This window comes from Aedes aegypti, chromosome 3 (genome assembly GCF_002204515.2).
Source record: "Aedes aegypti strain LVP_AGWG chromosome 3, AaegL5.0 Primary Assembly, whole genome shotgun sequence".
Lineage (NCBI taxonomy): Eukaryota > Metazoa > Arthropoda > Insecta > Diptera > Culicidae > Aedes > Aedes aegypti.
This window is the reverse complement of record NC_035109.1, coordinates 279,132,424-279,158,411: the sequence shown is the minus strand read 5'-3', so window position 1 is coordinate 279,158,411 and position 25,988 is coordinate 279,132,424. Positions and strand designations below refer to the sequence as shown.

Sequence of the window (25,988 nt, the reverse complement as noted above, 5' to 3'; positions counted from 1 at the left end):
TTGTATTATTACTTTTCTCGTGTATAAATTCCATATATTAAGTGGTTTAGACTCTGAATACACAAAATACTTGCATCAAATTGAATTTAATTTGAAAATATCAGCTTCTATGCTTCATCAACTTTGATAACCCTTATTAATATACTGTCAAAAATGTTATTGTAAGTTCTAAGGTCATATTCCAAATTGGACGTATTGACATCGCAAAGTAAAATTTAGTAGAGGTATCTGGAAAATTTGTAAAATAGGTTTGGCATCATATTTAATGTCCAGTTAGTGAATTTTCATTCAGTTATTCATCAATATATTTATGTAGATGAGATGTTGACATTTTATTTACAAATTTCGTATCAATATTCCGAATAGATATTTCAGGTTATTGAGGAATGCTAAAATTGCAACTTCATCAAGAAAACCTAAGTAATAATTTATTTAATAGATATGTTACAATTACTTATATCAGAACTGAAATAACTAACTACTGGAATCGAATGAACAAAAAGTCATGAATTCATAAAATTTTATGTTTCATGATATCATGACTTAAAGTCATGAAATCGTGTCTATTAGCAAGAATTTGTATCCTCAGGGCGTTACACAAATCTAACTGTCCTTTTTTTTACCTCAATCAATGTGTGTCAATGGCGATCGATGATGTTTTCTGGTGAAATTATAAAAAAAAATAGTTTTATTTTTTGCAAAGTCGTAAGTTCTTCGGAACCTTGTCTCATATCGATGACATTCTTGGCGAAATTTCCGCGAGTTCTCACATTGTTCGAAAATGTACTCACTTCTTCCTGACTATGTAGAACCGGGCAATGTTTGACTTTGAGCGAAGATTTTGCTTGACAAGCTCGTCGGCGATTTTAACTGTTCGGAAGTGATGCATTCCCTACGTCTCATAACAGAGTAGCTCACAAAAGTCCTTCGGCGGCCGGATATTCCAGTTCCACTTTCACCATCCGCGTAGTTAAAAAGTGTTCAATCACTCATGTAATCCACCAGCATTTTGTAGGCCAGGGACCATTTGCCAATTCAATTGATGCTCGAGCCTAACCACCGAATGTTCGCGTTCCTGCTAAAGATGTGGCACTCGTTATGTTGACGTTTTTAGAATGTTTTCACTGTTTATTACGAAACTACCAGCACAAAAACTGTATCTATTTTAATCTTCATTTTATTTGTTTACAAATGGCAAACTGGGATCTTAGTTGACGTATAATGTCTGTTTTCATGAAATGAGTTCATGATTCAGGGATCCTGCTTCATGATTTCATGACTCAACTTGCCACTTTTCAGCACCAAAATCGGAATCATAAATGACAGGCATCTAAATACATGAAAAGTGATCATGTTTTCATGAACTGTGTTCATGATATCAGATCCTGATTCATGATTTCATGACCTAAATTGCTACTTTTCGCATCAAAAATAGGAATCATAAATGACAGATGACTAAATCCATGAATAGTGCTTATGTTTCCATGAATTTTATTCATGGTTCCAGCATACATGCTTCATGCTTCGAGGATTTAAATTGACATTTTTCTTCGCTAAAAATTGAAAACGTAACGTACAGCCGACGTTACGGTAAAATGCTTCATGATTTCATGACTTTTGGTCGTGGTGTATTTTCAAAACATGAAAACACACCTTCCTCCCGAAATCATGACTCTTTTTCCCGTTTTAGAGTGCCACATTTTTACCCGTGCAATAAGCTGGGAAGCATACTTTGTCCTAGTGGGCATGTAACTCCTGAAAGGAAAAGAAGAACATCGTATAACTAACTTAAATGTTATCTAAGATAGTACCGGGTACAAATAAGTGTCCAGAGAGCTACAGCAATGGTGCGTTTCTGACATAAACAACTTATGGGTCAAAGTTTTCCGCCCGCCCGCGATGCGAACCGGCGATAGTTGAAGTTTTTTAATCAGCATTATAACGCAATGGAATTAGTTTTGCTCACCAGTTCGCTCACGATGGCAACGAAATAGCGAAGTGACTGCATTTCGCGTAGGAAACGATTTTCTCACATGGTTGGCTTCTCTCATGCGGTTTACAGTTTATAACTAGGTTCGTAGTTTTGTTAAACCATGGACTTAACTAAAATGCCTTTATAAAACGGATTTTGTTATTTATTTAACCGACGTGACAGCTTAATTATATATCTGAAGTCACTTGAGCTATCCAGTTGTGGAGATATCAACCCTACCCCCTCTAATTGAAATTGATAGTGGAATACATCCATTGAGTATTTCCTTTAACAATGCATTAAAGTCTCAAACGTAGAACATGCTGGATTCGAAAAGATGGTAGTAGCACTTACTGACAAATATGTGAAAACATAATACAATTTTGGTCCCACAGTGCAGCCTTGAGATACATCAGTTCGTACACCAGCTTGAAGTTGTGATAAACCCAGGTAACATTGGTGGTTGTATAAAAGTTTATTCAGCTGAAAAGAGGCTGTATAAACAGTATTTTAGCTATATAAGCTATTATTCAGCTACCAATGTGGCTTGGGAATAACCTAAAGTGTACGATTTGACAAATAACTTTGAATTATAATGTTGAATCATTGTAAAAAAATATATTTTTACGGTTAAACCTTCATACCAAACACTGTTGAATGTTTTGATGGAATGAATTTAATCCGTAAACCTACACGAAAAAGTTCATAAGTGATCGGATGTTAATTTTGGAAAATAACTCGTTCATTTACAAAAATTTAACTTTCATTGATTTGGACCTTATTTATGTGGACCAAAATCCCTTTTTCAAAAAGTTTACTGATTGAGAAGGCAGCTAATTGGGTCCAAAAATGTTTAATGAAATCTTGATTTTATTTAATAACACGAAAGAGCATGTTACTGCAACTACTTGAGAAATTTTTCCCGCTCAAATAACGGCTGTAACATGTTTAAACTTTAATTTAAAAATTGGGTCCATAAATGAACCATGTTTAACGTTTAGTCGACAAAACACCACAGGGGTTTTAGTTTTAACACTGGGGTTAGTCCTACCTGACATTTCGGAAGGGACAGGGAAAACAAAATATACCAATAATTTGAGTTTAAGCCAAGAGGTGTGACAAAATCTAAAAAAAAGTTTTTTGGACTTAACCCAACGGAAAACATTAGAAAATTGAGTAAACATGTGTTTTTAACCTAAACTTAAGCGCTTGGCACTAAAATTAGGACATGGCTTTAGGACCCTATTGGACGACAGCTATAGGCAAAGGAAGAATTTTATGCTTAGTTTAGAATTTTCTATTTTAAGGTGATTATAAAACGAAGTCAAACTTCGAATTTTCAAGTTCACAGATCAAGAGAACCTGACAACCGTTCGCGTTGGAAATTTGATCGATTGATTGCATGCTGGTGATGATCCATCGATCAAATTTTTCAGCTCAGAGCGATGTTTGATTCTCTAGTCTCATGCTCTTGAAAATTTGGTTTCCTTTTATAATCATCTTAAAGTATTGAATTCCATCGCAAACCAGAAAATATCGTACGAAAGAAAAATAAAATAAACAATTGAGTAGAAATTAAACTTTATCTTACATCGAGAGTTTCACTGTATTACATATAAGATTATTAATAATATTCCATTTTTGTCTTTTTCACCTTTACAGAATTAACCCATGCCGCTACCAGAATTCAGGCGTGCTTCAGAGGGCACATGTCGCGGAAAGAAGTAGTCGGAGGCAAAAAAGACGATGAAGACGACAAGAAGGACGTCAACATCGATGAACTAACCAGAAAGGTATGAACGAGTTTCTACTGTTCTTCTCATTCTTCTTCTTCTACTACTTCCAGTCATTGCGTTCCAACTGGGCCAGGAACTGCTTTTCAGTTTAGTCGCAGACAAACGGATGTAACATTGACGATATTTCCATCGACCACGTTTTAAATGATCATTTCTAATTTTTTATGTTTCACATCTCACAACCAGAGGCGCGCGCATCGTTTTCCTCCGTGTTTGACGTTTTCCACTAGCACCATCTGCAGGTCTTGTTGCACATAATAGTACAGACTGGACTCGGAAAAACTAAGACAAACTAAAATGATTACCAAAAAATCATTCTAAATCGGCTACTTCTCAAATTTTCAGGGATTTAATAACTATATATTAGCTATGTTTTGGCATAATTGGTTTATTGAATTTCCTTCCTCAAGCTGAATGCTCGTACATTTCTCTTAACACTGCTCATGAGATCTTGGGCGAGACTTTGCCCATCTTTCTTACACAATATCTCCCAATTTATCTTCAAAGCTTCATCGGTTTTGAATGTTTTTCCGCTTTTCTTCAACTTCTTCTTCATTATCGCCCAAAACTTGGTGGATTCGCCTCCTTCGGGACCACATTATCGTTCTTCGCTTCATACGAATCCATTACAGGCTTGGCGTAATGGCACGAAGCGAGATCCGGCCAGAACAGCGTGCGACTACGATGAAAGAGGAGGAAGGGCACCAAGAGCTCCTGCAAGCATTCCTCTCGATAAATCTGCCCGGTTATGGTGCCGGATCTGCCAGTTTATGGTGCCGGTTGTAACGAACGGCTTGCTGTGCCGTCCGGACTCGTAGATCGCCTGCCATAACAGGTACTTCTTCGCGAATTTGTCCATCTTTTTCTTCTGGAACATTTCCGGAATCTCCAAGCTGGACGTACCGACAAAAAACTCGAGGCCGGGGATTTATTTGGTGTCCGCTTTGGTCGTCGTCCTTAACAAGACAGCCTACCTTGATCAGCCACTCACGGTACAGCTTCTGTGCACACAATTTGGCCACCGTGTTTTGCTTGTCAGTCCGGTGACGCCTTCCTGATCTTAAAAAATCGTAGCCCTGCCCACTTCATGGTCTGCTGGACGAATCACATCGACGAATTGGCCTTTTTGGCCACGTCTCAGGTAAAAAGGCTCGGTTCATTCTTAAAGTACTGCCTTATCTTCCGCGCCTTCTCTGGGTATTCCGTTTTCGGTTTTCGGCTGCTCGATGGTCTTCGTCTACTGGAATATCTTCACAACGCGGGACACGGTGGAATGGTGGATTCCAAGCCTTTTGCCGATCCATCTGTGCGACTGACCAGGATTATCGATCACAGCGCCCAAGATTTGCTGGCGTAGCTATTCTTGACAGATCGTGATTTTGCACACATAAACATAACACTCTAAACAAGTAAAACCCTGAATTTCTTTAAATTTTACCCACGCGATAAAAAGTTACACTCAAAACAAAATGTCGCATGTTTTCCGAGTCCAATCTTTATTCCCCATCCCAGAGTTCATCAAAGCCTGAAAAGTATAAGAAGCGCATTTTTTCGATTAGGAAAGTGTAGAACTAGCCCTTGTGTGTTAAAATACACTCTAATAAAGATTTAAAAAAAAAAAAAAAAAAATTTTTTCGATTAGGAGGCCATGATCCCGAGAGGCAATGAGCAAACCGTTAATTCTGGAAGCGGCACTAGCGGAAGTACGAGGACGGCATATGGTAGCGTAGGATTACCGAGGATTGGTGATGACGGCCAGTTGCCCGAAGCTGTTGTGCGTGCCTACGGAAACCATGTGAACCTTTCGAACATGGAGAAGCTACGCGGACGGGAAAATTATGCATCATGGGCCTTCGCTATGGAAATGACGCTGAACGCTGAGGAGAACATCTATAGCCTGGTGAAACAGCGAAAGAAGCATGGGAAAAACTCCAAAGGCGTTCCAAAATAACGGATTGCTTCGACGTTTCGGATTGCTGGACAAGTTTATGTCGGTGAAGTTAGAGGAAATTAATTCCGTTGAAGATTACGTTGACGAGCTGGTAACCACGCAGAACCTGAGTAAAATTGAAGTCGAGGTACACGATCAGTGATGACCATCGATCTTGTTGAAGGGTTTGCCGGAGTGTTACAACCAAATGACAGAGAGAATGGAAGCTTCGGACGTCGAGCTGACGGCTGCCCTGGTGAAGGCGAAAATACTTCAAGATGTGAAGTGGCCGTTGAAAAGTTTCAGAGCGGAGGGCGCCTTGTACAGCAAGTAGAACCACAAACCAAGACACGCAAAAATTGACAAGAAAAGCACCTACCATGCCCACACAGTTACGGATCACCCACAGGGACGGATCACTTTGGCGTTCAACATCGGATAACTCGCTCAAAACATAAACATTGACGGAAAACATATTTTTCCCATGTTATACTATTTGTCTTCCACCTTTTGCAATGTTAAGCACAACACTCAACCGCTAAATAACGATGTTTTTGAAAAATGTTTAGTAGGTACCACATAGCTATCATTATATGGTCGTTTTCTGTAAGAAGTGACGTCAGCATTCATAAGCTCCAACAGGCGGTAAAATTCAAAAGTTGTAGCATAAAACATGCTAGTTCGCTTCGATTTAGTATGAATTCATCTTTGGAAAACATTTTTCTTGATTGTTGATTCTAAATACCGAATATTAGCACTTCTAATTAGTGACCTATAATATGGACCAGGAAATGATTGTTTACTACGGTTATGGATCACTTATAAGGAATGTAGATTTCTGCCATTTTAAGCATTAGATTCGACATTTTCAGACAATAGCACTAAGCACACTAATAAAACATCAAGATTTGTAAATAGCATTTTTTTAAGTTGAACTCCACACTATTTGATCCATAACTGTGGGGTCATGGTACTTCAATGGGTTACATGCATGCCCTGATTCGCTACTCGCCACACCGTAACGCACATGCGCTAGTGTCTATGCACAAAAAAATCGCTAACAGGTAACGCGAAAAATATTTGTATGGCGAAATGCATCTAATGAATTATTTCACAAATTTGGGAACTATTTTCGAAAAAAATATTTGGTACCGGTTGTGCGTGATGATGATGGCTATCACGCCTACCAAATATTTTTTCGATTAAAGCTTTCATTCACAAGATATTTTAAGTTAGATGCCTTTCCCCATACAAAATAAAATGAGAAAACTCCTGCTGATCAACTGTGGATATGCGCAAAGCAGGTAATTCATTGCAAGAAATCTGGATACTTTGCTGCACAATATCCTCAGAAGTAGCCAACGAAAGGCAAAGGTAAGGCATTGGCGCAACGATGGCTGTTGGCAGAGGAAAAGAAAAAGATTAGTACTTTGACTCAGCTGCAAGCAACCACAAGCAAGGAAGGTTTCAAGAATCATGAAACTGTGGTGAACACGATAGATACATCAAATAATCAGTACATCGAGTCGGTCACCAGAGGGTTTGTCGAGCTGGATACCAAAAAAGGAAGTTTTGAAGTACAGGATGTGTGGCTTGTTTATGATCTGGCCACTAACTTGTTAGCAATAAGCCAAATTTACAAAAATATATTGAAAGTTGTTTTTACGGCGTCGAAATGTGTAGTTCTGGACAATCGCGTCAAGATCGAAAGAAGATCGGCTATATCGGCTGAATCAGAGAATAGAGAAGTCGTTTCTAACGGTAGATTCCAGCATTTGGCACAAGCGATTAGGACATCTGAACCAGCAGAGTTTTATCGATGGCGATGGGAACGTGCTGAAGAAGGAAGCTCTTCAAGATTGTATCACTTGTCTTCAAGGTAAACATGCTCAAAACACGTTTTGTTCTAGTTCGCCGAGAACAGAAGGCATACTGGATTTGGTGCATTCGGATGTCTGCGGTCTGGTTGAAGTTTCATCGCCTGGTACCTCCGATTCTTTGTGACTTTTATAGATGATGCAACTCGTGTTGGTTTTCGTGTACTGTTTGTAGTCCATTATCGGACCCGTTTGAAACACGCAAAGGACTTCGACAAGGCGTTGGTCTTTCCTGCCTCCTGTTTAAATTCAGTATTGCACTAGAAGGTGTTATGAAACAGGCGGGCTTCATCATGCGGGAAACGATCTTCAGTAAATCCAGCCAGTTCATCTGGTTTGCTGAAGACGTAGTCATTATCGGAAGAACGTTCCAGGTGAACAGTATACCTGGCTGGAATGTGAAGCGGATCGGGTTGAATTGAAGGTAAATATGTCGAAGACGAAATATCTGCTGGCTGGAGGAACCTAGCGCGATAGAGCTCGCATTGGCAGACGCGTATTGATCGACGGGGATGAGTTCGAGGTGGTGCACGAATTTGTCTACCTCGGATCATTGGTAACGTCGGATAACAACTGCAGCAGAGAAATTCGAAGACGTATCATTGCCGGAAGTCGTGCTTCCTACGGACTCCACAAGACCTTGCGGTCTGGTAAACTTCACTTCCGTACTAAGTGTACCATGTACAAGACGCTGATACGACCAGTAGTCCTCTACGGGCATGAGACATGGACAATGCTCGAAGAGAACCTGCAAGCGCTTGGAGTTTTCGAACGACGTGTGCTAAGGACGATCTTCGGCGGAGTATGTGAGAACGGCGTATGGAGTAAAAGAATGAATCACGAGCTTGCGCAACTAGACGATGAACCCAGTATCCAGAAAGTCGCCAAAGCTGGAAGGGTACGATGGGCGGGACACGTTGTGAGAATGCCGGACTACAATCCCGCAAAAATGGTGTTCACCTCAAATCCGGTCGGTACAAGACGAACGGGAGTGCAACGAGCTAGATGTAGCACAACAGAGTAAAATTCCGTCAAAAAAGGGGGCTCTCACAACTCCCCGAGGACTGTTTGTTCGGGCGGCAGACTCAAGAGTTCTTTTGAAGTGTGAGTAAAGGTGAGCATCGCAACAAGAGAGAGAGAGAGAGAGTAACTGTAAAAATCCTCGCATTTTTTTTTTTGCACTCTCACTCGAATCGCTTGAGAATCTGTGTTAAAATTTTTGAGTTCAGTTTTTTCTCCTCAGAAAAAAGCAAAATCGCCTCCTCTTTGCCTCGCAGAGGAGTTTCTATCAAGGCTGATAACTCGAAAGGATTTCGTATTTTTAACCCCGATTCTGATGACGTGATCATCATTAGAGATGTAGTCATTGGGATGAAGAACAACCAGCAAAGTTTCTAAGGAAGCAAAAATCTGTTGATTCAATGCAATTTCACTATGATTGAAACGATTGTTTATTATTTGCAAGCTGGCCACCACACCAAGGGTGCAAGAAAACCAACTATGACGTTCCCAATCAAACCAACATTTCTGATCGTTTCTCGGGCAACGTAGTGACTATTCTGATTTTGTATGCTTTAAATCAACTGCTGTCCAGAGTTTTTTCGAACAGTTCGATCTTGATGATACTATGACGAAGCGGTTGATGACGATGGAGGAGATCCGACGTGTTACACAGAAGCATTAAAGCGAGTGGACCACCGTCACTGGACCAAGGCACTGCAAGAGGAACTTCAAGCGTTGGAAGAAAATGGTACTTGGGTCCTGACTGATCTACCACACGGAAGAAAAAAGCGATTCGGAATAAATGAGTTCTCAAGACCAAACGACGAGCAGATGGCGAAATCGAGAGACGTAAGGCACGGCTGGTTATAAAATGATGTTCCCAACGAGCCGACTTCGACTGCAATGAAGTTTATTCTCCGGTAGTGCGATACTCAACCATTCGTTTCCTCATAGTGTTAGCAGTTCAACATCGAGCATCTTGATGCAGTTACAGCCAAGGTTCTGTAGTGACAGGTTTACCGATCTAAGCAGTCAGTGGGTGCGCGGTGTTGTTAGCTGCGGGCAAGGTGGAAGTGACAGCTGGCGGGTTTGTGTACACAGTTTTTCACAAGGTATCTAGAAGGGAGGTAGTCCAATGTGTCAAATTTCCCCTTCCGCCATTTTGAAATCTCATTTAATGGGTACTTTCAAGTTAGCGTGTAACAACCCCATAGAAACGGTAGAGTGAAAAACCAAGGTTTCTATAGTGACAGGTTTACACGCTAACTTGAAAGTACCAATTAAATGAGATTTCAAAATGTCGGAAGGGGAAACTTGACACATTGGACTACCTCCCTTCTAGACCTTGGTTACAGCGTTTCAGCAACTTAAGGAAACCTTAAGGATGAAGAGATTTACATGGAACAAAACTAAAGCTATGTCGGTAATCCTACGAAGGTATGCAAGTAACAAAAGGCTTTATACGGACTGAAGCAATCGAGCAGGGTGTGGAACACTCAGCTGGATGAAGCTCTAAAGGAGTTCGGGCTGATTCACTCTAATGTTATATCCTGGAAGAAGACAAGAAGATGTTTTTCATTGCGATCTATGTGGATGATTTCCTGATGTTCTCAAACAATGAAGAGGCCTGGGAAAAATTGAAAACTCACCTGAATTGCCGATCAAGATGAAAAACCTAGGTGAGGCGAGATTTTATCTGGGACTGCGGATTACTCCTGACCGTTTGAATGAGAAACTAGGCTGCTAAACGGTTATGAGTTACTTGGACGGCACGTGTGACGCAAAACTGATGTACACGAGAACTGGTGAGGCTCAGCTGACCGGTTAACAAGGGATTGGAGATAGGGGAGGAGACCGCGATACGCGCAAATCTACGACCGGATGCGTGTTCAAGATGATGGGAGGAGCCATTTCATGGAACGTGAAACGACAACCATGCGTGCCGTTATTATCATGTGAAGCTGAGTTCATTACCCAATATTATTATGTTACATCTGTTTGTCTGTGTGTCTATTATGAGAAAAATCCATCCATAAAGTTATGCGAAACGTTCCACTTCCGTTGTAGTCGGTATAATAATGACCCTTATAACACGTGTCTTGTATATAACAATACTGTTACCCTGTTACCCATCATCTCTAAATATTTTAATATTTTTTCCACTTGTAGGTTGCCGAGGAGCTGGACATTGATATGGATGATCCAGAGCTGCACAAGGCGGCTAGCAAAATACAAGCCTCCTTCCGTGGGCACAAAGTCCGCAGGGATGTGCCCGCCTCTACATCGGACAGCAAGTAGAATGGGGAAACGCATTCGAGCCGATTAAAAATTTATTAAAATAAATTTAAAAAAATAAATATTGTAGATTGCATTCACAAATTAAAATATTGAATAATAAACCAGATAACTTGGACCGTATTCACCACACATTGATCGAAGTGATGTTAAATGAAACTAAATGTCGATTATGAAATATATGACAACTATTTGTTATGATTTTATAACTTTTATCGAAGCGAAACAGAATACAACAGCAGATATAGTGTAATTCGATTTGGCATGTTTTGAAACTAACGAGAAATGACTTTATAAAATTAAACACTTGCGAATAAATAACGTACCACTCTCGATACGACATCAATAAAATCTTTCAAGTTTTAAACAACCAACTGCTGCTAAGTTCATTCTCATAAGAGTTCCTCCTCAGACATGTGAAGACACTTTAAATGAAACAGATCGATCCATTCACTGAAATGCAGATCCTAGTTGAACCATTTGACACGATTGCAATTAATCAAACTTTAGAGAAAAAAATCGTATTTCACAACCCCATCAAACAACCAGCGTAGTAGAAGTACATCATAACAAACTACAATCCAGAGAGCAGTGTTAGAATTCAACCACAATTAGAACTTTGCATAGAGTTTCTCCATGGCAGACATTGGCAAACACCGATGCAATGTGGTCAAACTGCATGCATATGTAACACTAAACAAACAATAATGGAAAACAACATCAGCTAGTGAATAAATAAATGAGAATCATACAATTGCAGTGAGCTTTAAATCCCGATTAAATTAGTGAAAATGGTGGCAGTAGTTTCATTCACATATCACATTCCAAGCATTTTCCTTTATATTTTTCGAATTATGTCCCTACTGGAACAGAGTCTGCTGCTCAGCTTAGTGTTAGCTGATTCGTTAGTGAGCACAACAAAAAATCTAAGCTGTATCCTTAATCTGATTTTGGTGCAAAAATTCAGGAGAAATTAACAATAACATAAAATAGCATGTAAACGACTAACATTTGTTTCTGTCCACTCAATTTTTTAACTTAAATCACGTTTGTTTATTAGCGTAATATTGTACATGTTTGTTCAATGATCTTATCTCGACTGTTTCAACATTAAGGTGAAAATGCGTCGAAGCCAAACCTCAAATTTTCAAGAGTACAAATCTAGAGAATCTGATGACCGTTCGCACTGAAAATGTGAGCGATTGGTCACATTTAGCAAGTGACCAGTAAATTAAATTTTCGGCACAAACGGTTGCTACACTTTTTATATTAAATTTAGGGGAGTGCTTGCTATAAGGGTTTCTGATACCGGTCCTTCATCTTTATGGGGTTCATGCATATATTTCGTGGTTTAACTTATTTGGGTGATAGTTGAGTGCAGGGATTGAATCCTGAGAAAATTGAGAGAATCTCTCGCTTTTCGCTCTCTGTTACTATCATTATATGCAGCACATTATGAGAGACTGTTTATCGTATACTGCTACAACTTTGATCAGATCGGGGGGATAGCAGTGCATGATAAAACCCCTCTAAACAAGCTCCAATCCTGCGGAAAACTATTGCTATCGGAAGTTCGGGGATTTTTTATCGTATCAGTAAAGTAAAACACCTACCCCCAACGGTAAACAAGCGAGAAAAATGGATTTTATCATCGCTCTCTCTTCGGGGCTCTCGTTCGCTGCTCCTATTTATCAGACTTGTTACAACTTGCGATACATTGCCGATCATAGGCCTTTTTATGTGACAGGTCCGTCTATGCATTTGTTTACATCGGTGGAGGACCGGTGCATACACGAGGCTGTCATTTTCATAGAAGAACTGTCAAAGAGCTTCCCGATCAGCTGTTTTGGAACGTCATGTGAATAGGCCTATGGACCGATGCACGAGTTCACTAATTTGACGTTTGAGCGGTGCCGAATACACTCGTTACCATGGTCACGTATTTTTTTTTTTTTTTTTTCTTCGGATGGCCCACCACATACCCATACACATCTTTTGTAGTATGGAAGGTTTACGAGCAGATATCTTTCGATAATGTTTTCCACCAGCTTATGAGAGATCCCTGAATCTGACTCCACTTCCGTGTATGCCCATCCATTTCTCTCTGTCGTTTATTCTATTGATCTCTGTTTTACAAATATTGAGCAGAGGCTTTTGAAGTCCCGCAGATTGTTGGTTCGCTTAGCATCTTCTGGTAGTTGGTTAAACAAGCTATAGCCCTTATAGAACAGCGAATTTTGCGTGCATGTTTTCCTGCAGTTCAACAATATGAGGTCTCCTGCATGCCTTGTTTCATATCGATGCACATCTGTTCCATATCTTACAGTACACGTCAAATATTGAGGAGCCATCCCTTTGACTACACGGAATATGAAAACTAAGGTATTAAATTCTATTCGTTGCCGAACGGACATCCATTGAAGGCAGTTCAACATTGCAGCTCGGGGTGTCAGACGATTGCATTTCAGAATTAAACGCAGAACTTTGTTTTGCAGAATCTGCATTCGCTTCAATTGTGTTTTCGAAGCCAGGAAGAGTATCGATGCACAGTAGTCGAAATGGGGCGCGATTATCGATTTGTACAATGTGACCTTTGAATCCATCGGAAGATAACGGCTCACTCTACACAAAATTCCAAATTTTTGAGCAGCCTTCCTAATCGAGTAGTTGATGTGATCACAAAAATTCAATTTTTCATCCAGTATTACTCCTAGATATTTCATTGATTTCACTCGTTCCACAATTTCGCCATCAATGCGCACTTCGCCAGCACAATTTATTTGAGACCGCGTCGTAATCACCATATATTTGGTTTTGGTGATATTTAGTTTTAACTTCTTCCATTTCAACCATTCCGAGAAGTACTTTAATTCTTCGTTCATTATTTGAAAACACTCGTTGTAGTTACTTCCTTCGACAAACAAAACTGTGTCATCAGCGAAAAGGTTCACCTCCGCTTTTCGAAGCACTCGTTTTATATCGTTTATGTACAGAATAAACAAAAGAGGCCCTAGAACACTGCCTTGTGGCACACCAAGTTCTACGACTGTTTCCGGTGATACCAAGTCGTTGTACCTCGTGACTTGACTGCGGTTCTCCAAATAACTACTAAACCACTTCAATGCAATCCCTTGGATCCCCTATCGCTTTAACACTTTTTTCAACTTCGACCGGTCGATGGTTTCGAACGCTCGCTTCAGATCAACAAATACTGCCATGACTATCTTCCCTCGTTCAATTGATTGCTTCCATTTCAACAACTGCAAGTTCAGCGCAGTTTCGCATGAATGGTGCTTCCTGAATCCCGATTGCTCTTCAAGTATTATCCCATTATCATTTACATACTCCATTACCTGCTCCTTCGCCAATGTTTCCAATATCTTTTCATACAATGGTAGCATATTTATCGGTCTGTAGTCTTCAGGACTCATTGATTTGGGTACTTTTGGAATTGGAATCACCAATGACCTTTTCCACGTCTTAGGAAAAACACCACTTTGTAGAGATCTATTAATAACTTCTAGCAAATGTATATCAATCACATCAAAAGCATCCAGCAATACACGTTTTGTCACGTTTTCCACTCCTGCACAATCCTTCAGTGCGATCACTGTTTCCTGCAGTTTAGCCATTGTAACTGGCCTAAACGAACAAAATCTTGCATCAGAGTCAAAATTCTCTTCAACTAATTCGTTTGCTGGAGCTGCGATACTATTATGTATTTCTTGAACACTTGCCACAAAGTACTCGTTAAGGCTCCTTGCGGTCTCTTCTTCTGATCGTGATCCATTTATTTTTATTTGAGTTGACGATCGTCCACTTGGCGAGATGAGAGATTTCAAACATTTCCACATTCTCTTTGAATCTCCTTGACAATCTCTTATTTCTCGGGCTACCGAATTATTTTTCGCCATCCGCAGCTCATGCACATAGCAGTTTCTTAGCAATTTGTACCTCTCCCAGTCATCTCCGCTTCTGCTTTCTTTAAATTTTCGGTAAGCACGATCTCTGTCATATTTCAGATTTCTTAAGCACGGGCCATACCAGGATTGGGTACTAGTTTGGCTCTTATTACAAACGTCTATCAACTGGTTCACCGCAGACACAAGCGCCGTGCTAAGGCGTTCGGCGGCTTCGTCAATGGATCCGCTGGTTTCTCTCAGCGTGGGATCATTTCTCAAGATGTTTTGCAACCGATGTTTAGAATATCGTCTCCATGAGATTCTTGCCGTTCTTTTTTCTGGTACAGAGATTCGAATTGACTCCCCTACGCTAATGCAAATAGTTTCATGGTCCGAAATTTTCATCTCCCCTACAACGGTCGCTACACAAGACTTTGAGTTAGTAAACACCAAATCGATCAACGTACTACTACTAGGGCCAGTACGCGTAGCTTCTTCGACTTTCTGAACTAATCCAGCTGCGTCAGTCACATTCTTTAACTCCGCTGCACAACCACTTTCATTCGACTTAATGTTAAAGTCGCCCACTATTACATTTGTCTTTTCATCTATTAACACACTATTCAGCCAAGTCTCAAAATAACTAACGAACTGAACGTCACTGGTACTGGGAGAATGATATACGCCTCCATAAAGTCCAGATAATGCTCCACTTTTCACCTCGACAGCCAAGAACCAGTTGTCTCCCATTACAGTGTTCGAAATAACAGAGTACTCTAATTGTCGATCTACGTATATCCAAATTCCGCCAGTATGGGCCGATCGCGATAGGCATACTTCATTTGAGTAATTCGGAATATTAAATTCTTCCACACAATGATAGGGCGTCACGTGAGTTTCACTCAAAATTACAATTTTCGGTTTCACTTCTTCTATTAGCAGTTTCAATTCGTCAAAATGAGATCGCATTCCAGCTATATTCAAATACACTACATCACACTGTTCTTCATGATTAGGCCGTGATTGCTACTTCGAATAGTCGACTAAGCTTTTCCGTTGCTCGAAATGTCTCTGATACACTGGGCATATTTCACTCCATGCAGCATGATTCATGTCATGCTTCAAATTCCGTTCAGCGTTCATTTTTTTACAGTTTACACACTGTTTCGAACTGGATTTGCATTCTTGCACCTGATGATTCTCACTACACACAGGACACGTCGGTGTTTCAGCCTTGCAATCTTTGCTTTTGTGATTGAAAGCACGACACCTATTACACCGCGTGACTTGCAGACCATCAACCACTCGACAGCGATCCCACCCACAATTTAGCTTTTCTTCCTGCATCACTTTACTGAAGGTTTCAGCATCTAGTTCAACAATTGCACTGACATTATTGTACCGCAGTTTCCGATTGCAGTAAGTCTTGCACAATTTGAAATGCCCAAGATTACTGAAAGCTTCGTTTTGATCGACCAATGTTTCCTTAAGATCTTCCTCATCCATTGCTTCGCTCATGCCGATCGTAAATAACACGGCACCGCTCAAACGTCAAATAGTGAACTCGTGCATCGGTCCATAGACCGCAACAAATAGGATGTTTTTCTTCGCTTGCTTTGATCGTGCTTCATCCTCAAATGAGAGCGAATTCTGTAATGCCTGATTGGGTGGCATGGACAGTGTTGCCACATTTCTATCTGTACCGAAGGCTAAAAAATCTTTTTTATCTGTACCAGAGATTCTAAAAATCTTTACCCAAAATCTGTGCCAAACGGTTGAAGGAAACCCTTGAAATCCTAGGTAATTTGGAATTGTAACATAGTATTATGAACATAAATTTATTTATTTCTAATAACAATTTGATTATGTAAAAAATAAATATTATAGTTTTGTAGAAATTAGTTCCGAATAATACGTATCACGTATCTTTGTGTAACAAAAATCGCCGATTCTAAAAATCTGCACCAATCTGTACTCGCGATGAGAGCGAGTCGTATCGACTCACACCAACATTCACAAATGAACAACTATGTTCACAATATACGACAATTTCGTCAGCTCTAAAGAACAATTAGTTCAACTCCAATCGGTAATTTAATTCAAACTCAAATAAATAAAAATGGCAAACTCGCCACCTCAAAGAAAAACAATAATGGCCAACACACGTTTCCATGATCCTCGTCGCCACTTTTATATCCTGCAAATAAAGAATAAAATAAAATATATTAATCAGTCCACAGCCCAGGAAGTCTCCTCTTCTGCGCCTACGACCAGCGCTGCCAGATATACAGATTTCTCTGTATTACACAGATATTTTTATTCTGACACAGATTCAATTTGTATGGAACACAGATTTTTTATCAACAATTTTTGTATGGACACAGATTTGTTTGTATGGGACACAGGTTTTTTAACCCGGTAGATACAGATTTTCTATCAAATCATCTGGCAGCTCTGCCTACGACAGCCAGTATTTGTAGCTCAGAAATACCGTAGGTACGAACAAGTAAAAGGTACCAGATTCATAAGGAGTAATCACTTGAGATAGGTAGGTATCAGCACGGAACGGAAGGGTAACTTCGAGCAAATGAACCTTATGAAATGTGATGACATTCGTGTTCGAAAATTCAAATAATTTTATTTTGGCTTTCACCTATTTCATTTCAATCGTGTAATAAAACGTCAAATCATCTGCACGGAGAAAACGGAAAACCCATATTTGAGTATTTTTTAACTTACTTTTGAGTTATTTTTCTCTCCCTATTTCATTCGCTCCTTCTATTGTTGTCAGAGAGCGAAGAGCCAAACAACCCAAAAACCGAACCTTTGTGCGTTACCTCAAATTTGAGTAAGTGACATAGTACTGGAAGTTGAGTTATTTGATCTGCCGGTTGAGTGGAAAGAACTTAGCCAGTAGGTATTTTTTCGCATGGCTGCAAATGAAAACAACTTCTACCCCATCAACTCAAAATTAGGTTAACGCATGAACCCCCGGAATTGAGTGGAATGAACTCACTTTTGAGTACTTCATTTTCTCCGTGTGGTATAAATGTTGCGTCATTATTGTCACAGTCGATTCCGTGTATTACGGTTTATTACATCAGACTATTTAAGCGTCACTAAGGCTGATCGCAATGCTGTTCCATATTATATGGCCAGTATGACTAAATGCGTTGTATTGTCAATGCTCAGGTGCAGTTCAATTTTCCAAGCCCATGTTTGAAACCAATTTAAAATTGTACGACACGTTTGTTTCAAACTTGTATCAATGTGAAATTGAAATAGAACTTTGTTTCAAATTTGTTCGATAGTGTTCGGATATTCCAAAAACAATTGTTAACTTGGATGTTGAATCATTTTTGCGGTAAATTTATTCTTAAATCTTGGATGTATACTTTCAGTACTATTTTTATACTAGTGATACGTTTACGAATCCTTGTTAGGACCCGTACCTTCGATTTTTCGTTGGACTCATTAGTGAAAGCTAGCGGTGTCAATCCTTCTTGGACACTGTCTTGGGAAAAAAAAGCCTCTTAAGAACAGCGGGATTTTAAACTTGCACTAAACGTGGCAAAAATCATGCTAGAAAGGACGTTTCTCAGAAATGCGCGCTTTCTTCCAAGGGTGAAATGGTGAATGGGCAGCGTCCATTTATAACGTTACGCTAAAATTGTCAATTTTCGACATCTTCCCCTCCTCCCGTAACACTTTTTACATGACAAAATTATAATTTACACGATTCTTCAACCTCGGCTCCGAAGCTCAAATTTTTCATTTTAATTTTACTGGTACGGATTATTGGAATCGAACTGTTCCCTGTTTTTGGTATACTTATACCAGCTCAACAACGTCAACAATTGAGCTCTCTCCGAGTGGTGTCACAAACACAAACGCAGAGTAGAAAATATCCCCTTTTGAATTTGCCGGGGACAGCTGATCTTTGTTTATGTTTTCCATTACAACTGTTGAATAGTATTCGTGACATGTAACGTGTATTAACACGAGTTCAGAAACCACAACGGAATCGAACCGAATCTGATCCAACAATAATCACGGATGAAACGAAACAATAGGTTAGCTTGTTATGAACGAGATGGTGACGTCATAATTGTCATCAAGCAACGTCATATTCCGGATTGAGATGTGCGTTCACATATGAGATTTATTTTCATCTATATTTTGGTTTTCTTCGCTTGTACCACGGATTTGTACGTATTGCCGACAAGAGAAGAGGCCGTGTTGGTCACCTGCCTCTTGGACAAGTATCCGCACGTTATATCGTTTTGTACCGTTCGATTCTTTATCAAGTAGGAGCTGATGACGTCATGTTTAGTTAATGAAATATTGTGATACTTTTTTATGCACATACTATTCCGTTTGTGATTATTTGCTCAATGCCGAAAACATAAATCAAACCCAATTCTTTTTTTTATATTTCTTGATATTTGGCAGATCTAATTGAGAATAATGTTTTGGCATATTGAAGTCAAAAAATTCAAATTTCGAGTTATCTAGTAACATCAAGGAGACGAAATAGTGCGAAGGTCAGTAATAATTCAACAGAATTTCCTTTTAAGAATAGCTCTCTGCAGGTAGTTTTCGCTTGACAATGGACCAATGCACGAGTTCACTATTTGGACCAGGAAATGATTGTTTACTACGGTTATGGATCACTTATAAGGAATGTAGATTTCTGCCATTTTAAGCATTAGATTCGACATTTTCAGACAATAGCACTAAGCACACTAATAAAACATCAAGATTTGTAAAAAGCATTTTTTTTTAAGTTGAACTCCACACTATTTGATCCATAACTGTGGGGTCATGGTACTTCAATGGGTTACATGCATGCCCTGATTCGCTACTCGCCACACCGTAACGCACACGCGCTAGTGTCTATGCACAAAAAATCGCACAAAAAAATGAATTATTTCACAAATTTGGGAACTATTTTCGAAAAAAATATTTGGTACCGGTTGTGCGTGATGATGATGGCTATCACGCCTACCAAATATTTTTTCGATTAAAGCTTTCATTCACAAGATATTTTAAATTTCATTTTTTTCCCCATACAAAATAAAATGAGAAAACTCCTGCTGATCAACTGTGGATATGCGCAAAGCAGGTAATCCATTGCAAGAAATCTGGATACTTTGCTGCACAATATCCTCAGAAGTAGCCAACGAAAGGCAAAGGTAAGGCATCGGCGCAACGATGGCTGTTGGCAGAGGAAAAGAAAAAGATTAGTAGGGTTTCAATGCCAGTAATGGACCCCTTAGTAGCTGAAATTCATTCTAGACGCTTTTCCGCAATGATATCTCAGACGCATATACGTTTTGTGGAGTCTAACAACAAATTCAATGTCTTGACTTCATAGTACGTCTATGAAACATACAAAATCATTCGATTTTTCCAGCGAAATATGCATTTGAAAAACTGTTGTCCGAATGCCTATTATGGACCCTCCCGGGGTCCATAATAGGATTGTTTACAAATTTGACGTTGCGTATTATGGACCCTCCATTTGATTCCCATGTAATCCGGCTCGCTGCCGACGAGCCTATTATGGACCCACCTGGAAATGCGTATTATGGACCCTCTTGTGTGGTTTCATTTTCAAAACTGTTCAAATATCTGTATTTATGCGTTTCAAACCAAATATTTTGCCTGAAACTGCTGACTAACAACATAATCGAAGTTCCCCCGGTGGATTTTCATAGGAATAAAGTTGCTTTGAGTGTTAATTTTATGTTTTTCTGTAGGGGGTCCATAATACGCAAAGGGTCCATAACCGGCATCGACTCCCTACTTTGACTCAGCTGCAAGCAACCACAAGCAAGGAAGGTTTCAAGAATCATGAAACTGTGGTGAACACGATAGATACATCAAATAATCAGTACATCGAGTCGGTCACCAGAGGGTTTGTCGAGCTGGATATCAAAAAAGGAAGTTTTGAAGTACAGGATGTGTGGCTTGTTTATGATCTGGCCACAAACTTGTTAGCAATAAGCCAAATTTACAAGAAAATATTGAAAGTTGTTTTTACGGCGTCGAAATGTGTAGTTCTGGACAATCGCGTCAAGATCGAAAGAAGATCGGCTATATCGGCTGAATCAGAGAATAGAGAAGTCGTTTCTAACGGTAGATTCCAGCATTTGGCACAAGCGATTAGGACATCTGAACCAGCAGAGTTTTATCGATGGCGATGGGAACGTGCTGAAGAAGGAAGCTCTTCAAGATTGTATCACTTGTCTTCAAGGTAAACATGCTCAAAACACGTTTTGTTCTAGTTCGCCGAGAACAGAAGGCATACTGGATTTGGTGCATTCGGATGTCTGCGGTCTGGTTGAAGTTTCATCGCCTGGTACCTCCGATTATTTGTCACTTTTATAGATGATGCAACTCGTGTTGGTTTTCGTGTACTGTTTGTAGTCCATTATCGGACCCGTTTGAAACACGCAAAGGACTTCGACAAGGCGTTGGTCTTTCCTGCCTCCTGTTTAAATTTAGTATTGCACTAGAAGGTGTTATGAAACAGGCGGGCTTCATCATACGGGAAACGATCTTCAGTAAATCCAGCCAGTTCATCTGGTTTGCTGAAGACGTAGTCATTATCGGAAGAACGTTCCAGGTGAACAGTATACCTGGCTGGAATGTGAAGCGGATCGGGTTGAATTGAAGGTAAATATGTCGAAGACGAAATATCTGCTGGCTGGAGGAACCTAGCGCGATAGAGCTCGCATTGGCAGACGCGTATTGATCGACGGGGATGAGTTCGAGGTGGTGCACGAATTTGTCTACCTCGGATCATGGGTAACGTCGGATAACAACTGCAGCAGAGAAATTCGAAGACGTATCATTGCCGGAAGTCGTGCTTACTACGGACTCCTTGCGGTCTGGTAAACTTCACTTCCGTACTAAGTGTACCATGTACAAGACGCTGATACGACCAGTAGTCCTCTACGGGCATGAGACATGGACAATGCTCGAAGAGAACCTGCAAGCGCTTGGAGTTTTCGAACGACGTGTGCTTAGGACGATCTTCGGCGGAGTATGTGAGAACGGCGTATGGAGTAAAAGAATGAATCACGAGCTTGCGCAACTAGACGATGAACCCAGTATCCAGAAAGTCGCCAAAGCTGGAAGGGTACGATGGGCGGGACACGTTGTGAGAATGCCGGACAACAATCCCGCAAAAATGGTGTTCACCTCAAATCCGGTCGGTACAAGACGAAGGGGAGTGCAACGAGCTAGATGTAGCACAACAGAGTAAAATTCCGTCAAAAAAGGGTGCTCTCACAACTCCCCGAGGACTGTTTGTTCGGGCGGCAGACTCAAGAGTTCTTTTGAAGTGTGAGTAAAGGTGAGCATCGCAACAAGAGAGAGAGAGAGAGAGAGTAACTGTAAAAATCCTCGCATTTTTTTTTGCACTCTCACTTGAATCGCTTGAGAATCTGTGTTGAAATTTTTGAGTTTAGTTTTTTCTCCTCAGAAAAAAGCAAAATCGCCTCCTCTTTGCTTCGCAGAGGAGTTTCTATCAAGGCTGATAACTCGAAAGGATTTCGTATTTTTAACCCCGATTCTGATGACGTGATCATCATTAGAGATGTAGTCATTGGGATGAAGAACAACCAGCGAAGTTTCTAAGGAAGCAAAAATCTGTTGATTCAATGCAATTTCACTATGATTGAAACGATTGTTTATTATTTGCAAGCTGGCCACCACACCAAGGGTGCAAGAAAACCAACTATGACGTTCCCAATCAGACCAACATTTCTGATCGTTTCTCGGGCAACGTAGTGACTATTCTGATTTTGTATGCTTTAAATCAACTGCTGTCCAGAGTTTTTTCGAACAGTTCGTTCTTGATGATACTATGACGAAGCGGTTGATGACGATGGAGGAGATCCGACGTGTTACACAGAAGCATTAAAGCGAGTGGACCACCGTCACTGGACCAAGGCACTGCAAGAGGAACTTCAAGCGTTGGAAGAAAATGGTACTTGGGTCCTGACTGATCTACCACACGGAAGAAAAAAGCGATTCGGAATAAATGAGTTCTCAAGACCAAACGACGAGCAGATGGCGAAATCGAGAGACGTAAGGCACGGCTGGTTATAAAATGATGTTCCCAACGAGCCGGCTTCGACTGCAATGAAGTTTATTCTCCGGTAGTGCGATACTCAACCATTCGTTTCCTCATAGTGTTAGCAGTTCAACATCGAGCATCTTGATGCAGTTACAGCCAAGGTTCTGTAGTGACAGGTTTACCGATCTAAGCAGTCAGTGGGTGCGCGGTGTTGTTAGCTGCGGGCAAGGTGGAAGTGACCGCTGGCGAGTTGGCTAGCTGGCGGGTTTGTGTACACAGTTTTTCACAAGGTATCTAGAAGGGAGGTAGTCCAATGTGCCAAATTTCCCCTTCCGCCATTTTGAAATCTCATTTAATGGGTACTTTCAAGTTAGCGTGTAACAACCCCATAGAAACGGTAGAGTGAAAAACCAAGGTTTCTATAGTGACAGGTTTACACGCTAACTTGAAAGTACCAATTAAATGAGATTTCAAAATGTCGGAAGGGGAAACTTGACACATTGGACTACCTCCCTTCTAGACCTTGGTTACAGCGTTTTAGCAACTTAAGGAAACCTTAAGGATGAAGAGATTTACATGGAACAAAACTAAAGCTATGTCGGTAATCCTACGAAGGTATGCAAGTAACAAAAGGCTTTATACGGACTGAAGCAATCGAGCAGGGTGTGCTGGATGAAGCTCTAAAAGAGTTCGGGCTGATTCACTCTAATGTTATATCCTGGAAGAAGACAAGAAGATGTTTTTCATTGCGATCTATGTGGATGATTTCCTGATGTTCTCAAACAATGAAGAGGCCTGGGAAAAATTGAAAACTCACCTGAATTGCCGATTCAAGATGAAAAACCTAGGTGAGGCGAGATTTTATCTGGGACTGCGGATTACTCCTGACCGTTTGAATGAGAAACTAGGCTGCTAAACGGTTATGAGTTACTTGGACGGCACGTGTGACGCAAAACTGATGTACATAGGGGTTGACAAGGATGTTAATCCTTCTTTCTGTAAAATTCTCGAACTTTCTGTGGTACACCCGCCATCCGTGTCCGAAATTTATCGTGGACAGGCTTTATCATGTGAAGCTGAGTTCATTACCCAATATTATTATGTTACATCTGTTTGTCTGTGTGTCTATTATGAGAAAAATCCATCCATAAAGTTATGCGAAACGTTCCACTTCCGTTGTAGTCGGTATAATAATGACCCTTATAACACGTGTCTTGTATATAACAATACTGTTACCCTGTTACCCATCATCTCTAAATATTTTAATATTTTTTCCACTTGTAGGTTGCCGAGGAGCTGGACATTGATATGGATGATCCAGAGCTGCACAAGGCGGCTAGCAAAATACAAGCCTCCTTCCGTGCACTGAACGGAATCTCCCGCCGCAAATTGAATGATTCCTAATTCATTTGGCTGCAAATCTCCATATTCCTCAAACTGAATGAATGTGAGACCATATGATGCATCCAACGACCATTGAACAAAAATCATCCAATTCTAGGATGATTTTCAATTTACATACGAATGAAAATAAGTAGATTCTTGAATAATGATAACACAGATGAAAAACATCTATTCTATGACGGATTTTAGTTTCTTCCAAGTCCCATATCGAAAATCATTCAATTTTCTTCTGAAATAACATATGGATACCAAATGATCCAAGTTATCAAATCATCCTTGTAAACTGTAAACAAACATGGTGGTAGCAACGTGGTGCGGTCGGTATTTATGAGCGAATATAACTAGGTAAGTGCATGCTGTTTGTAATAATTGTACAAAATTATCTTTTCTTAGCATGTGTTTATCAACATATAGGACACACGATTCGCTGATACCTCACAACCCGCTGATAATGCACAAATCGCTTATGTTTTGGATTGAATCATGGAGCTGTGTTTGGACTATCAAAGTGTTTGTTGCACAAAAACTTATGCTCCTGCAGGCGATTTTAGATGTTGTTTTTGATACTAACGATAGAATAAACTTATTAATCTTACGTAAAACCATCAAATATTGATCATTATTTTTGGAATTCAAATTATTCTAAATGATAAACTAGCATAGCAGGGTTTGTTTACATGTTCATATGAAAATCATTCAATTTCATCCATCTTCTAGGAAGCCTAAATTCATTTTAAGATTGGATGATTTTCATTCAGCGCGGTTTGTAAACAGATGATTTTCACAAAGATGAAAATCATCTTGAATGTGTCTGAAAATAGGTTTGGGGCTCGGATGAGCCAAAAATCATTCAATTTGTGGCGGGAGATTCCGTTCAGTGTGGGCACAAAGTCCGCAGGGATGTGCCCGCCTCTACATCGGACAGCAAGTAGAATGGGGAAACGCATTCGAGCCGATTAAAAATTTATTAAAATAAATTTAAAAAAATAAATATTGTAGATTGCATTCACAAATTAAAATATTGAATAATAAACCAGATAACTTGGACCGTATTCACCACACATTGATCGAAGTGATGTTAAATGAAACTAAATGTCGATTATGAAATATATGACAACTATTTGTTATGATTTTATAACTTTTATCGAAGCGAAACAGAATACAACAGCAGATATAGTGTAATTCGATTTGGCATGTTTTGAAACTAACGAGAAATGACTTTATAAAATTAAACACTTGCGAATAAATAACGTACCACTCTCGATACGACATCAATAAAATCTTTCAAGTTTTAAACAACCAACTGCTGCTAAGTTCATTCTCATAAGAGTTCCTCCGCAGACATGTGAAGACACTTTAAATGAAACAGATCGATCCATTCACTGAAATGCAGATCCTAGTTGAACCATTTGACACGATTGCAATTAATCAAACTTTAGAGAAAAAAATCGTATTTCACAACCCCATCAAACAACCAGCGTAGTAGAAGTACATCATAACAAACTACAATCCAGAGAGCAGTGTTAGAATTCAACCACAATTAGAACTTTGCATAGAGTTTCTCCATGGCAGACATTGGCAAACACCGATGCAATGTGGTCAAACTGCATGCATATGTAACACTAAACAAACAATAATGGAAAACAACATCAGCTAGTGAATAAATAAATGAGAATCATACAATTGCAGTGAGCTTTAAATCCCGATTAAATTAGTGAAAA

At 39.8% G+C, this 25,988-nt stretch overlaps 1 protein-coding gene and 1 long non-coding RNA gene across 2 annotated transcripts in view; both read left to right on the top strand.

Annotated features, from left to right (window-relative positions):
• LOC5573063 (leucine-rich repeat-containing protein let-4) overlaps positions 1–11,664 on the top strand; it is a 306,482-nt gene extending 294,818 nt beyond the window's left edge. Inside the window, exons 4-5 of the mRNA XM_021853048.1 lie at positions 3,635–3,765; positions 10,747–11,664. Of these exons, the coding sequence (XP_021708740.1) occupies positions 3,635–3,765; positions 10,747–10,875 (260 nt within the window). The 3' untranslated portion in view covers positions 10,876–11,664. The remainder of the gene's footprint in view (positions 1–3,634; positions 3,766–10,746) is intronic.
• Positions 11,665–20,991: 9,327 nt separating this feature from the next.
• LOC110678806 lies at positions 20,992–25,988 on the top strand. Its single transcript, XR_002501955.1, has 2 exons — positions 20,992–21,033; positions 24,148–25,988. It is a non-coding gene; the product is annotated as an uncharacterized LOC110678806 (long non-coding RNA).